We start from the raw sequence: 16,369 nt of genomic DNA, 5'->3' as shown, positions 1-16,369 counted from the left end.
CAACCATTATTTCCCATTGTTGTGTCATGGTCATCCCACTGGGTGTGAGGTGGGATCACGTTGTGGTTTTGACTTGCATTTTCCTGATGCTTAGTGATGTTAAGCATCTTTTCATGGCTTATTGGCCCTTTGCATAACTTCTGTAGAGGAATGCCTGTTCAAGTTCTTTGCCCATTTTTGACTCGGGTTGTTGGGTTTTTTTTGTTCCTGAGTTTTAGAGGTTCTCTACATAGTCTGCATAGTAATACCTTGTGAGACACCAACCATTATTTCCCATTGTTGTGTCATGGTCATCCCACTGGGTGTGAGGTGGGATCACGTTGTGGTTTTGACTTGCATTTTCCTGATGCTTAGTGATGTTAAGCATCTTTTCATGGCTTATTGGCCCTTTGCATAACTTCTGTAGAGGAATGCCTGTTCAAGTTCTTTGCCCATTTTTGACTCGGGTTGTTGGGTTTTTTTTGTTCCTGAGTTTTAGAGGTTCTCTACATAGTCTGCATAGTAATACCTTGTGAGACAAATCATTTGCAAATATTTCCTCCCATACTGTGGACTGCCTTTTTATTCTGTTGAGTGTGTGTTTGGATGCACAAAATTTAAAAATTTTCATGAAGTATAGTTTGTCTATCTTTTCTTTTGTTTTCCTGTGCTTTGCTGTCCTATCCAAGAAATCATGTCAAATGTTGTGAAGCTTTTGTCTGTGTTTTCCCCTAAGAGATTTATAGTTTTAGGTCTTTGATCCATTTTGAGTTAATTTTTTTGTATAAGGTAAGCCTCCAAAGTCATTTTTTTGCTTGGGGATATCCAGTTTTCCCAGCACCATTTGTTGAAAAGACTGCCCTTTCCCTATTGAGTGGTTTTGGCACCCTTGTTGAAAATCACTTGACCATGTTTGTGAGGATATGTTTCTGAGCTGTCTATTCCCTTCTATTGGTTTATATGACTATCTTTTTGCCCACACCACACTGTTTTGATTATTGTAGCTTTGTAGTAAGTTTCAAAACTAGAAACTGTTACTCCTCTAGTTTTTGTTTCCTTTTTCAAGGTTATTTTGGCTATTCAGGGTCCCTTGAAATTTCATGTGAAATTTAGAATTGGATTTCCAGTTTCTGCCAAAAATGAAATTTGGATTTTTATAGGGATTGTACTGAAACTATAGATTACTTTGGGAACTTGGAGATTTTCACAATATTGAGACTTCAAATCCACAAACACAGCATGTGTTTCCATTTATTTATGACTTCTTTAATTTTTTCAGCAACACTTTGTAGTTTTCATTGTACAAGTATATCACTTCCTTGGTTAAATTAATCCCTAAGTACTTGATTCTTCTTTATGTTATTGTAAGTGGAATTATTTTTTTTACAATTTTCTTTTAATATTGTGCATTGTTCAAGTATAGAAATGCAACTGACATTTTGTTGACTTTGTATCCTGCCACTTTGCTGAAATCATCTATTAATTCTAATAGGTATTTTGTGTATTCTTTCAGGTTTTCTAATATAAGATTGCATCATCTTCAAACAGAGACAGCTTTAGTTCTTCCTAAATTTTTTTAAAGATTTTATTTATTTATTTGACAGACAGAGATCACAAGTAGGCAGAGAGGCAGGCAGAGAGAGAGGAAGGGAAGCAGGCTCCCTGCTGAGCAGAGAGCCCGATGTGGGGCTCGATCCCAGGACCCTGGGATCATGACCTGAGCCAAAGGCAGTTGCTTAACCCACTGAGCCACCCAGGTGCCCCTGATTTTCATATGTTGAACCATTCTTGGTCGTGGGATAGAATCCTTTTAAATATGCTGCTGAATTCTGTTTGCTTGTATTTTGTTGAGGATTTTGGCATCAACGTTCATAAGTGATACTACTCTGTAGTTTCTTTTCTTGTAGTCTTTGCCTGGCTTTGGCTCAGGGAAATGCTGACCTCATAAAAATGAGTTAATAAGTGTTCCCTCATTTTCAATTTTTTGGAAAAGTTTGAAAGTAACTAGTATTAGTTCTTTAGATGTTGGGAGAACATTTTTGTAGTTTCCTACAGTTGTAGGTGAAACCATCAGGTCTGGGGCTTTTCTTTGTCAAGAGATTGTTTTACTTTTTATTTTTTTAAAGATTTTACTTATTTATTTGACAGATAGAGAGACACAAGCAGGTAGAGCAGCAGAGGGAGAGGGAGAAGCAGGCTCCCCACCAAGCAGGGAGCCCGATGTGGGGCTTGATCCCAGGACTTTGGGATCATGACCTGAGCCGAAGGCAGTTGCTTAACCAACTGAGCCACCCAGGCGCCCCAGTAGCAGACATTATTATTCATTCAATTTACTTACTAGTTCTATCTCTATTAAGATATTCTATTTCTTCATGATTTAGTCTTGGTGGGTTTTGTGTTTCTAAGAATCTGCCCATTTCATCTAGGTTACCCAATTTTTTGATAAACATTTATTCATAGTACTGTCTTATAATCCTTTTCATGTCTGTCACATTTGTTTGAACATTTCCACTTTCATTTCTAATTTTAGTAACCTGTTTTTTTCCCTAGCCCATCTAGCTAAAGTTTTGTCAATTAAGTTGATTTATCCAAAGAACCAACTTTTGGTTTCACTGATTTTCTCTGTTGTTTTTCTCTCCTCTGTTTTGTTTTTCTTTGCTCTCATCTTTATTATTTTCTTCCTACTGCTAGCTTTGGGTTTAGTCTGTTCTTGTTTCTCTGATTCCTTAAGTTGTAAATTTAGGTCATTGACTTGAAATCACTCTTGTTTTTAAATATGTTTATAGCTCTAAATTTCCTCTAAGACCACTGTCAATGAATTCATTAGTTTTAGTAAGTTGTGCTTTCTTTTTCATTCATCTCTAATTATTTTCTAATTTTCTTCATGATTTTTAACATAGATTCATATTTGATTTATTGGTTGTGTAAAAGTGTGCTGTTTGGACAACAGATTGAGCCTCTGATGTTCAAAATAGGTCCAAAGTTGTTGACCATAATTATAGTCTCTACAAACTTAGAGCTTCTAAACATAAAATGAATATTGAAAATATAAACAGAAGAATTCTTTTATAAGCATTCCTTTTATTCTGGAAACACCTGTGAGAAGCAGAATAGCTTCAAGACTTAAAACAGTTGATTTTTGAGAAGAGAGAACATGGAAGAAATCACAAGCCCCCAGCAAGCTGCTCAGATGGTGATGGTCATGCTTGGTCCTCCTCAGTAAATGTGAACATTCTAAGTCAGTCCAGTAAAAGCAAAGATTAAATATTAAAGCTACATGAATATGTGAAGTGTTTTTAGCTTTCTTTGTACAGCTTCTAAAATCTGAGTTTGTATTAAAATTAAATATATATATATCAATAAAAAATAAAAGTGCATTGTTTGATTTCCACAATTTTGTGAATTTTCTACTTTTCCTTCCATTATTGATTTCTAGCCATATCCCATTGTTATCAGAAAAGACCCTTTATATGATATCTTTTTTTTTAACTCTCTTCATGCCTAGTGTGAGGCCCAGTGAGGGGTCTGAACTTATGACCCTGAGATCAAGACCTGAGCCAAGATCAAGAGTTGGGCACCCAACTGACTGAGCTACCCAGGCATCCCAATATGTATCTTTTAAAATCCCCTGAGACTTAACTAGTAGCCTCAAAGATGGTTCATCCTGGGAAATACCTGGTGTGCACTTGTGAAGAATGTGTGCATGGTTGTTGGTGGATGGGTGTTCTGTATGTCTTTTGGATCTGGTTGGTTTATTGTCTTAAGTCCTGTTTCCTTATTTATCTTTTTTTCTAGTTCTACGTACTATTGTAAGTGAGGTAATCAAATCTCCAAATGTTATTGTAAACCTGGCTATTTCTCCCTTCAGTTTTGTCAGTTTTTGCCTTATGTATTTTGATGGTCGTTGTTAGCTATGTAAATGTTTATATTTCTTCTAAGTTCTTGCTGTATTAATTTAAAGTCTATTTTGTCTGATATTAGTGTAACCGCCCCTATTTCTCCTTTGGTCAGTATTTTCATGGAGTATGTTTTTACATCCCTTCACTTTCAATCTGTTTGTGTCTTTGGATCTCAAGTGAGTCTCTTATAGACAGCCTGTGGTTAGATTACATATTTTTCCCATTCTGCCAATCTCTGTTTTTGTTTAGAGAGTTTGGTTCATTTATATTTATGATTTTGCTGAAAAGGAAATATTTAGTTCTGTCACTATACTGTTTTCTATGTGCATTATAGTTTTTTGTCATTTGTTCCTGCATTATTGTCTTCTTTTGTGCTCAGTTGATTTTTTATAGTGAAATATTTAAATTCCTTTCCCTTTCCCTTTTTTGTATATTCCATAGCTGTTTTATTTGTGGGGCTTATATTTAAAATACCAAAATTTGGGGCACCTGGGTGGCTCAGTCATTGGGCATCTGCCTTCAGCTTGGGTCATGGTCCCAGGATCCTAAAATTGAGCCCTGCGTTGAGCTCCCTGTTCAGTGGGGAGTCTGCTTCTCCCTCTCCCACTCTCCCTGCTTGTGTTCCCTCTCTTTCTGTCAAATAAATAAATAAAGATCTTTAGAAAAAAAACTACCAAAGATACAATAGTCTAATTTGAATTTATATAATTTATATCAGATTAATTTGAAGAACAATAAAATGTCTGTTCCTTTATAGCTCTGTCCCCTCCGCCTTCAATTATCAATGTCACAACATTATACCTTTGTACACTGTGTGCACAGAAACATAAACTAAAATTTCTTTTAAATGAATCATTCCCTTAAATTATGCAGAAAACAAGAATTGGAATTATAAACAAAGTTACAATACTAGCTTTTAAACTAATAATTTCTTAAAATGTATTAGTCTCTTAAATCGTGTAGGAAACAAAAAGTACAATTACAAACTGATGTTACAATACTTTTAAAATTGTCATGTATTTACTTTTATTGAGATTCTTTATTTCTCCATATGGCTTCAAGTTACTGTTTAGTGTCCTTTCATTTCACCCTGCAGTACTCCCTTGAACATTTCTTCCAGGGCAGGTCTAGGTGGCCATGAAAACCCTTAGCTTTTGTTTATCTGGGAATGTTATGTTGGATATAGGATTCTTGATTGACAGGGTTGTCCCCCACCCACCTCTTAACACTTTGAATATGTTGACCCAATATCTTCTGGCTTCCAAAATTTCTAATGAAAAATCTGCTTATCATCTTCTTCAAGAGCTGTGGGTTTTTTTAAAGATTTTATTTATTTATTTGACAGACAGAAATCACAAGTAGGCAGAGAGGCAGGCAGAGAGAGCAGGGGAAGCAAGCTCTCTGCTGAGCAGAGAGCCCGAAGTGGGCTCGATCCCAGGGCTCCAAGATCATGACCTGAGCCAAAGGCAGAGGCTTTAACCCACTGAGCCACCTGGGCACCCTCAAGAGCTGTTTTATGTGATGAGTTGCTTGTCTTTTGCTGCCTTTGAGATTCTCTTTGTCTTTGTCTGCAATGCCCACAATGGGTAGCCTGATCTGCTTGCTATGTCCCATAGGTCCCTTAGGCTCTGTTGGTGTTTTTCATAAAGTTTCTGTTGATACATTTTTTTCCCTCTAAATGGGCCATACTTTCCAGTTTCTTTGTATGCCTTGAGATTTTCCATTGAACATTGAACCCTGAACATTTGGATTTAATAATATGGTTTCTCTGGAAATCAAATTCTCCCCCTACCTTAAGGTTTGCTGTTTTTTGTTATTGTTTTTATTTTGCTTTGATTGTTGTGCTGAGGATCAGCCTGAGGTATAACTTAAGGTCTTCTCAAGTCTTTTTTGAGCCCTTGCCTGGACATGCATGGCCCACTTTCTAATTTTCCCCTCATATGCAGTTGTTCTAAATATCTGGCTCCCAAAAAATGAAAAAGAAAAAGTAAAGTAGTGGGAAGGGAGCTGGCAGTGAATTCCCCTAGAAGTCTGTTCAGCCAGAGGGAGAGGGTCTTACAACAATGTGGGAAGGGGCAACAAGCGTGGCTGCCTGACTATTTGTCTGAACCTGTGTTATTAGAAGGAGCAATCAGCAGTCAAAGCCCAGATCCCTACTCTTTGCAAGACAGGGTCTTTTTGCCCACACTGGCTTCTGCACACTGTTCAAGAAACAGTTGGACAATTGCCTGTGGTGTGATTGGGGCTGAAAGATGGGGATGGGTAGCTGCTACTGTGCTAAGAGCTGAAATTGACCAAAACTAGCTGTAATTTACCTTCCAAGTCTGGAAGTTTCAAGCCTCCAAGAGACTCCTGAGTCCAAGATGGTCATTGCATCAGATTGTTTCTGCGACTGCAGCTGTGGTCCAGGTGGGGAGGCAGTTTCTCGCTTACATGCACTTCCTACTCTGCTGTCTTCCCAGAATCCTCTCCTTTAAAAGCTTCTTTTTATTTGGGGTTAAAATATTTGGGGTTATTTCTTTTGAAGATCCTGTATATAAAATGATGACTCCCTAAAATGTGGGATATATTACCACTTTCAGTGTGGTATTTTTGTTGTAAAGCAGTATTTCTGGAGTGCCTGGGTAGCTCAGTCAGTTTATCATCTGACTCTTGGTTTTGGCTCAGGTCGTGATCTCAAGGTCCTGGGATCGAGTCCCACATCAGTCTCTGTGCTCAGCAGAGAGTCTGCTTCTCCCTTTGCTAGTGCTCTCTCTCTAATAAATAAAAAAATACAACAACTTTAATAACACATTTTAGTCACACAGTTAACATGGAACATAGATAATCAATAGCTTTAAAACAGAAGGTAGATGGAGTGCATCTGAATTTTAATGCTTTCAGTTTCAGTATTTGGTAGCTTCCAGCACTGTCCTAAGACACGTAACTGATTTAACTGTTTGTTTCTTTACCAAAGCAGACACTAGTTGGAACATTTAGATCAGAGAAAATCCAAAACAGAAAAAATGTCACTCTTTTTTCTCCAGGCCTTTTAGGAACCAAATCAAATTATAAATCATTCAAAATTCCTATTAAGCAGTCGTGTTTTTCTGTGTGTAATTGTCTAGAAAACAAACCAAAGAAGATTTCCTTATTACTATGAGAACATTAACTTGGTACACTTCTATTAGAAATTGGGAACCTTGAATAGCATTTTGGAGTTCTCTTATACACCCGTTTGCCCTGCCTTTTGCCAGCTATTATGGCACATGCATTTGGGGGGCCATGCTTGACAACTGAGGCTTAAAGACCCTTTTTTAGAGAGCTCTCTAGCTGAGTAGAGATCCTTCTGTAAAGCTGGCTGTGACTTGAAGCTATACTACAAAGCTATAGTAATTTAAAAAAGTGTATTACTGACATAAAAACAGACACATAGACCAATGGAACAGAATAGAGAGCCTAGAAATAAACCTCACATATGTGGTCAACTAATATTTGATAAAGGAGCCAAGAACATCCAGCAGGGAAAGGATAGTCTCTTCAACAAGTGGTGCTGGGAAAACAAGATAAACACACACAGAAGAATGAAATTGGACCCCCTTCTCACCACTCACAAAAATTAACTCAAAATGCATCAGTCTTAAGCTTAAGAACTGAAACCCTAAAGTTCCTAAAAGGAAACAGGGAAGAAACTGCTCCATATTGGTCTTGACAATGATTTTTTTATGACACCCAAGAGAACAAACAACAAAAGAAAAAAATCAACAAGTGAGACTACATCAAACTTAAAAGCTTTTGCACAGCAAAATAAGCCATCAACAAAATGAAAAGACAATCTACAAAATGGAAAAAAAATTGTAAACCAAATATTTGTGGTTAATATCTAAAATCTGTCAAGAACTCATAAACTCAACAACAAGAACAACAACAAAACCCCCGAACTATCCAGCTTAAAAATGGGCAGAGAACCTAAATAGACCAAAACTGAATTTTTCCAAAGAAGACATCCAAATAACCAACAGGTACATGAGTGGGTGCTGAATATCACTAATCACCAGGGAAATGCAAATCAAAAGCATGATGAGATATTGCCTTACACCTGTAAGAATAGCTAAGTATCAAAAAGACAAGAGATGGGGGTCCCTGCATGGCTCAGTGGGTTAAAGCCTCTGTCTTCAGTTCAGGTCATGATCTCAGGGTCCTGGGATTGAGCCCCACATCGGGCTCTCTGCTCAGCAGGGATCCTACTTCCCCCTCTCTCTCTGCCTGCCTCTCTGCCTACTTGTGATCTCTGCCTGTCAAATAAATAAATAAAATATTTAAAAAGAAAAAGACAAGAGATAACAAGTGTTGGTGAGGATGTGGGAATAGGGTGCCTTTTGCACAGTTGGTGGGAATGTAAACTGGTTCAACCACTATTGAGAGCAATATGGAGGTTCCTCAAAAAGTTAAAAATAGAACTACTATATGATTCAGCAATCCCACTTGTGGATATGCATCCAAAGGAAATGAAAACAGGATACCAAAGAAACATATATACTCCTGTGTTTAAGGCAGGATTATTCAGGATAGTCAAGTTTTTGAAATAACCTGTGTCTATCAATGGATGGATAAAGAAAATGTGGTGTGTATATACACAATGGATAACTATTCAGCAATGAGAAAAGAGGAAATTCTGCCATTTGCAATAATGGATGGACCTTGAGGACATTAAGCTGAGTAATGTAAGTCAGACAAAGAGAAATACTTCATGATTCATATATCTTGCATGTGGAACCTAAATAAGCTGAAATCATAAGTGCAAGTAAAATGATGGTTACCAGGGCTTGCAGGGTGGGGGAATGGGAGAGATATAGTTTAAAGGTACTTACTGGAACTAGTAAGCCACTTAGTCCCAGAGACCTAGTACACAGTACAGTGATTATAGACAACAAAAATGTGTTGAGCATTAAACTTGCTCAGTGATCAGAACTGAATTGTTCTCAACACTAGAAGAAGTGACGGTTTGTGATCCATGGCTGCATGCCCAACTCTATGATAGCAATTATGTTGTAATGTAAATGTATCAAATCAATACATTGTATACCTTAAATTTACACACAGTGTTGTTTGTGGAATATATCTCAAAACTTGGCAGGTTCTGTTACTCTAGAGGAGACTTACTGTCTCTTGGAATGATCAAATGGCATTTTCTTTTGGGAAAGAGCGTAGAGATAATGAGGATTTATCGACAACTTAGAAGGCAATGTATTAACCTTAAAAATAGAACAATTTTGGGGTGCCTGGGTGGCTCAGTGGGTAGAAGCCTCTGCCTTCGGCTCAGGTCATTGTTGGGTCCACGGTGAAAGGAGCGAGACTGATACAAAGTGAAGGTCAAGCAAAGCTTTATTTCGCGCCAAGCATCGAGAATAAAACTGACCGGCCAGGGCCATCTCTTGCAGAGAGGGCAACCCCTCCCTGCCTTACAGACTAACTTTTATAGAGCAAAGGCCATGTGGTTGGGCCTGGCCACACACAGGTGGCGAATGAGATTGTAACACACAGAGAAAGCTGCACAGTTATGCTAGGTCACGCACGGGTGGCCAATTGAATTACAATTCACCCCCATAGTAGCTATTTGAACTAGCCTATCACCTTAGTCAGAATTGGCGCCCAAAAGGCAGGGCCCACACTCCTTGGTAGCTAGGGAGACAGTATGCGCGCTTTACTGATTGGATGTCTCCACCTGACCCAACTCATCCCTGCATTCGGGCTGTTATCTCCACCTGACCTGACCCACCCTTTGTTACCCACCCAGGTAACAAAGCCCTGTATTTGGGCTTTGTTACCTGGGACTGGTTTCCCCGACTTGCTTTTAAGTAAGTTCCCCTGGGGGGACAGGGTCAATTTAAGTTTTACTGCATAAACAACAAAATGGCTGTTCAACCGGGGTGGGACCGCTCTGGCTGAATAGGCCCTTACAGTCAAGATCCCAGGATGTTGGGATCGAGCCCTGCGTCAGGCTTCCTGCTCAGCAAGGAGCCTGCTGCCCCACCCCTTGCCTGGCTCTCTGCCTACTTGTGATCTCTGTCTGTCAAATAAATAGATAAAAATCTTTTTTTTTAAAAAAAGGACAATTTTTCTTGCTATTTTCCCTATAAAACTGGGTTTTCTCAGTAATAGCAGAGGACTGCAGTGCAGAGCCAACAACCCAGGGCAAAACCATAGGCAAGTCAAGACAATAAGGCAGAGGAGGCCCATTTACAGAGGAAAGATGAGCTGGGAGGGCTGTTGAAACGGTAAGTCCACTGATGTATACTGGGAGTTTAAGTGTAGTGGCAGTGTCTCATTGGCTGGGCTGTGGCAATCTCTCATTGGCTGGGCTGTGACTCTCTCTCCTTGGCTGGGCTGTGGCAGTCCCTCATTGGCTGGGCTGTTACTGGGGGAGGAGGAAACCTTCCTTCCTCCTGCTGGGATAGTAAAGTGGTAGCTAAGGTAATAGCAGCTGTAAGGTGTGTGTCTTCCTGTTGGGTCCCTCGTTGACTTGGAGTGTAGGGCAGGAGTTCCACTGCCCGCCTCCAGACTCCGTTCTAAACCACACTTGGTTTCAATTTCCACAGTACTTTAGTTTTTAAACTCCTGAAAATTGAAAACAAGACAACTAGGTTAAATAATACAGTTCTCCAAAGTTGCATGTGCTAATTTCAAGTTCAGTTTTTCTCCTTGAAATACAAAAACAACTTGTTAAACTAGACAGGAACACCACTATTCTGATGAACTGTGATTAGATTTGGGATCAATCATAGTTGGTAGCATCCCTTTTTATCCTTGCTAAGGGTTTAAAAAATGCTAAGATGGTGCACTTTTTTTCTTTTTTTTTTTTTTTTGCTTCAAATTACTGCCTTTGTATTTCCAAATAAGCTCACTACTGTTCAGTATTCTCTTAAGTCTTTTTAAAATTTTTATTTTATTTTAATCCAATTAATTAACATATAGTGTATTACTAGTGTCAAAGGTAGAGTTCAGTGATTCATCAGTTGCATGTAACACTCAGTGCTCATTATATCACGTGCCCTCTTTAATGTTCATCACTCCGTCACCTCATTTCCCTAGCCCCCTCCCCTCCAGCAACCCTCAGTTTGTTCCCTATGATTAAGAGTCTCTTATGGGGGGCGCCTGGGTGGCTCAGTGGGTTAAGCCGCTGCCTTCGGCTCAGGTCATGATCTCAGGGTCCTGGGATCGAGTCCCGCATCGGGCTCTCGGCTCAGCAGGGAGCCTGCTTCTCTCTCTCTCTCTCTCTCTCTCTCTCTGCCTGTCTCTCCGTCTACTTGTGATCTCTCTCTGTCAAATAAATAAATAAAATCTTTAAAAAAAAAAAAGAGTCTCTTATGGTTCTCCCTCTTTGATTTCATCATTTTATTTTTCCCTCTCTTCCCCATCCACCTGTTTTGTTTCTTAAATTCCACATATGAATGAAATCATATGATAATTGTCTTATATCACTTAGCATAATATCCTCTAGTTCCATCCGTGTTTCATTTTTGATGGCTGAGTAATATTCCATTGTCTTTATGTATATTTATATACCACATCTTCTTTATCTGTTCATCTGTCAATGGACATCTGGGCACTTTCCATAGTTTGGCCATTGTGGACATTGCTGCTATAAACATTTGGGTGAACGTGCCCCTTCAGATCACTACATTTGTATCTTTGGGGCAAATACCCAGTAGTGCGATTGCTGGGTCATAGGATAGGTCTATTTTTAACTTTTTAAGGAACCTCCACGCTATTTTCCAGAGTGGCTGTATCGGTTTGCATTCCCACCAGCACTGTAAGAGGGTTCCCCTTTCTCCACATCTTTGCCAACATTTGTTATTTCTTGACTTGTTAATTTAGCCATTCTGACTGGTGTGAGGTGGTATCTCACTGTGCTTTTGATTTGTATCTCCCTGATGCTGATCGATGTTGAGCATATTTTCATATGTCTGTTGGCCATTTGTGTGTCTTCTTTGGAGAAATGTTTGTTTGTGTCTTCTGCCCATTTCTTAACTGGATTATTTGTTCTTTGGTGTTGAGTTTGATAAGTTCTTTATAGATTTTGGATACTAGCCCTTTATCTGATAAGACATTTACAAATATCTTCTCCCACAGAATGCTGCATTTTTCTAGTCTTACACCAATTTAAAGGATTTATTTCAGAGAGAGAGTGTGTGTGCACTTTTGTGCAAGTTGGGGCAGAGGCAGAGGGAAAGAGAGAATCCCATTAAGACCCCCTGATTGAGCCTCAGGCAGAGCTCCATCTAACAATCCTGAGATCATGACCTGAACCCAAAACCTAGAGTCCCACATTTAACGGACTGAGCCAGCCAGGTGCCCCTAGTCTTACATCAATTTCATTCCCAATGTCTCCTTAGAGGCATACACCACACAGAGGAATCTGTCTTCCTCCTTCTCACTTTCACACTTCATCGGGGTGGACCTGTCGCATCTATTCACCAACTGGGAGAAAGCGTGATTAGTACTGAGCTGTAAGCACTTTCTGATGATCCTGATGAATTCACTCATGCTGATGCAACCAGTACAAGGACTTCGGCTGGATCCAGGACAGGAAGCTGCCTCCCACCCCAGTGTGCTTCTCTCCTCACCTGCATGGCATATGGGCTGGGCAGAGGTGGGGGCAGAGGGTCGTGGCGGTTTCCCCATCCCACAATAGCGGTCCTGACTTGTATAGTCTTAGGTGTTTTACACTAAGCTTCAGTTTTAAATAATTGTTTTGGGAATGAGTGAGAAAGACGAGAAACGGTTTAACTTGAAAGTCTTCTCCTAATTGATGAAACCTAATTTCATTCCTGTTTTAAAAGGGGAGTAAGAGGGTTATTTGGAAAGGCTGGATCGTGAAGTGGTTGGCAAGGAACTGGAGCGCCGCGGTGGACACCGGGTCACGTGCCCCTGGTGGGGAGGGCACACTTGGGGCGCTTTCCGGACATTCGGTAGTACCAAGTCTGCCTTTCCTTCTCCGACGGGGCAGCGGCCACCCCGTCCGTAAGGGGGTAAATCCATGCGGCACGCACCTCCGTGCCTCTCCGTACTCAGCCTCCCAGCTCCGACGGACGCTCAGGCCCTTCCGCCCACAGACGCCGAGACTGGCCGGAGCAGCCCGGCGCAGAGCCTGCCCTTCCCGGCCGCTGGTTCCAGGGGGAGCCGCCGAGCCGGGCTTCCCGTTGATTGGCTGAACGAGAGAACGGCCAGAGATGATTGGTCCGGCCGGATGCCTCTCCGCGCACAAGCCGCGGCCGCGCCTTCTTCCGCCGCCACTGTCTGGTGGGCGGACGCGATTGGAGCAGACGCGTCGGCCCGCCCCAGCCCGCCCCGCCCCGCCGGAGGGCGCGACGTCACTACCCGGCGTGCCGCGCGCGGCGCTTCCCCCACCCGCTAATGTTTTGGCCGATTCAAGATGGCGGTGCAGGAATCAGCTGCTCAGCTCTCCATGACCCTGAAGGTGCAGGAGTACCCGACCCTCAAGGTGGGGTCTGCGGGCCGGGCTAGCGACCGCGCTTGGCTGGTGCCCGCGGACCGCGGGGGGTCGGAGGGGAGGGAGGAGGGGCAGGGTGGGGGCCGGGGCGCGGCCTGGGGCACCGGGCGGGGTCGGGGGGGGGTTCTGCGGGGTAGGGCTTCCGGGATCCCGGGGGCTCCGTGCCGCGGGTTCCCGGGTGCCCTGGGGTCTGGGAGTCGGGAGGCCCGCAAGGCCCGCGCTTCTCAAGGTCTGGGGGTCTACAGCGCCGGGTTTTCCGAGATCTGGGGGTGTGTAGGGCCAGCCTCCCCGGGGCCTGGGGGTCTGCGAGGCCGACCCCCTGGGCTTCCCGGCGGCGGCGGGGTCTGGGGGTCAGGCTTTCCGGGATCTGGGGTCCTTCAGGCCGGGCGGGTGTGGTGTGGGGCCGTCCATTGCCGGCCCTACCTTCGACTTCGTGGCAGGGCGTGGAGCGCGTCTGTCTGGCGCCCCGCTTCGTCCTCCGGAGCCCGATTGTAGCCCCTTCGTCCAAAAGAAAAAAAAAAGGGGGGGGGGGGAACAAACAAACGTGAACTGCCCCAGTGACATTTTGCGGTAGGCAGGCTTGTGGTTTTGGGGGCTGGGATGGAGGCCGGGGTTTGCAGGGTGTGGGGTCGCGGGCGTCCGGCAAGAGTGCCTGATGGTTGGTATCCAGCTGTCCTAATATCAGGAGGTGTTGGTGTATTGACTTCCAGTCTCTAATTAGGGAACCTGTAAAGAGACACCTAACGACCTAATGGGAACCCATCTTGTGGGGCGTCACCAAACCTGAAATACAGCCCTTGTCACTAGGTTCCCAGTTGGGTGACCTTGGATGGCCACTTACCCAAGTCGCCTTCCCTGAGCATGAAGTCTGTGTCTCTAGTACGAGGGGCCACACTTGCTGCCTACCTAGTTAGCAGAGTATTTGATGGCGATGAGAACAAAGCATCTGGAAACGAACTTCTTAGGAGATCAAGGTCATAACATTCCAGGAGAACCGTGGTTGGGCATTTGTGATTCTGGACCCGTTCCCTGAGAAGCCAGGTAGCTTTTCTCTCCTCCTGGGAGACCCCCGCGTCCCCATCCACCTCAGTGGTGGCAGGTGGTGGTGGGTTTGAATACTGCCCCACTGTGTTCATCACTGTCAGGGAGACCCCAGGTAGGGGACGCGCCTGCTCTGAGTTTGCTGACTCCTATCACACGTAGGTAATGAAAGCACCAGAGCCACCCCAGGTGAATCAGGGGACTCTGCTGCGAGTCGTCACTACTCAAGTCAGACTGCCCTGTGCAGTCCTCGCTGGAAAGCAGAAACGAGGCTTTGTTGCTTTTCATTGACTAGTGGTGGAGCAGTGCTGTTTGTCTGCACCTTGTTTGATCAGGAAGGGCAGGGGAACTTTGGCGACTGCACCAGATGCCTGTTGTCTAGGCCCTTTCAGAATTAGGTGGTAGGTGTTCTTGTATTCAACTCCTTGAAGACCCTGTGGCTCGGAGAAGCCATGACATCATGCCACCCACGGCCCCCAAGGAGACATCATTTGGGTTGATTTTTAACCCCCCCACACACACTACATGAAAAAATGAGGCTTTCGTGGGGGAGCCGCTCATTTCTGGCCTGTTGTCTCACTCAGCCTACCCCCAGGCCTGGCATTGGAACTGACAAAACTGTGGCAGTTTGGGACTAGCTGGTGAGTGTAGGCAACAACAGACAGGAAGAGATTTCCCCTCCAAGTTCTCTTCCATGGTTTCATAATCCTGACTGTGGTTGATTTCTAGAGTTATTAAGTAGCCTTTGATTAAAAATAATCCTGCAGTTACTTATACAGGTAAAGAGATACTACAGTGTCAAGTGAGCTTGCATGGTTAAAAGGAGTTTTACTTCTGCTTTAGAATGATTTAAATGAATTTTTGAAATCGGGGAAGCTACTTCCATCATTTTCCCTCATAGGTTGTCTTGATCACCTGTAATCCGTCAACATGTGTCATTGTTGACAGTTGACCTTTTTTCTAGATGTTTTCAGGAGTGATTTCTAGTGGATAAGGAGGAAGTTTCCCTGGGAAACAAGGGTCCCTTGATATAGGAGCATAAGTTAATACGGAATCCCCAGGACACTTGGGAGCTATGCCTGTCACAGTCTTGAGCACGGTCCAGATGCACGAGCCTCGGCCTGGAGCACTGTGCAGACAGCGTGAAGGGGGGAGTGAGGGCTGAGAGCTGGAGTTCTACAGGGTGTGTACTATGCTTCTGGGCTTCAAGGGCACGCTCTCCTGCAGGGTAATGGGAGCCAAGTTCTCATTGCTTTCCTGACAGGCAGTGCCTCCTTGGACACGATGGAGGCAAATCCAGGCAGGTTCCTCACAGCCCCAGGGCTAGTGGTGGGCTCCTGGGTGCCTGTGGCACAGGTCTTACCTCCTGGCACAGTGGGAAGAGAATGGCACAGCCGTGACGTAACCGCCCTGCATGGGTTGAGCTGGATGCCCTCTGCTCCCTGAGCCCGCAGTCCTGGGGTGGGATGGGCTGGTGTGGGCTTTTGGGCCACGTGAGTCCTTGTAGTGGGGGATGTGCATTGTAGGATGTGTACCAGCACCCCTGGCTTCTGCTCATCCCCAGAGTGTCTCCAGACATTGCCACATGTCCCCTGGAGGGCAGAATTGCCCTGGTAAGAACCACTGGACTGGATTTTGCTTTGGGGAACTTGTTTTTTATGTTTTTAGAACAGCAGGGAGAGTGGGGTTTGTGGAAAACACGTTTGTGTTTCAGGCCTAGCTGTGAGTCTTTACCTGTGAGCACCTGGAACTGGAGGCCCTCTTTTTTTTTTTTTTTTTTTTTTTAATTTATTTATTTGACAGACACAGCGAGAGAGGGAACACAAGCAGGGAGAGTGGGAGGGGAAGAATCAGGCTCTCTGCTGAGCAGGGAGCCTGATGTGGGACTCGATCCCAGGACCCTGGGATCTTGACCTGAGCCGAAGGCAGAGGCTTTAACCCACTGAGCCACCCAGGT

The 16,369-nt window shown here is 43.5% G+C and overlaps 1 protein-coding gene across 1 annotated transcript in view; it reads left to right on the top strand.

The window, feature by feature from the left end:
• The first annotated feature begins 13,293 nt into the window (after positions 1-13,293).
• Positions 13,294-16,369, top strand: part of LOC111148991 (macrophage erythroblast attacher) — a 32,132-nt gene continuing 29,056 nt past the window's right edge. Inside the window, 1 exon segment of the mRNA XM_022505856.1 lies at positions 13,294-13,362. Coding sequence (XP_022361564.1) covers positions 13,294-13,362 — 69 coding nt within the window.

This window comes from Enhydra lutris, unplaced genomic scaffold (assembly GCF_002288905.1).
Source record: "Enhydra lutris kenyoni isolate GAN:26980312 unplaced genomic scaffold, ASM228890v2 scaffoldscaffold21, whole genome shotgun sequence".
NCBI classification, from domain to species: Eukaryota; Metazoa; Chordata; class Mammalia; order Carnivora; family Mustelidae; genus Enhydra; species Enhydra lutris.
The sequence above is the reverse complement of the archived record's forward strand: the minus strand, read 5'-3'. Positions and strand labels throughout refer to the sequence as shown.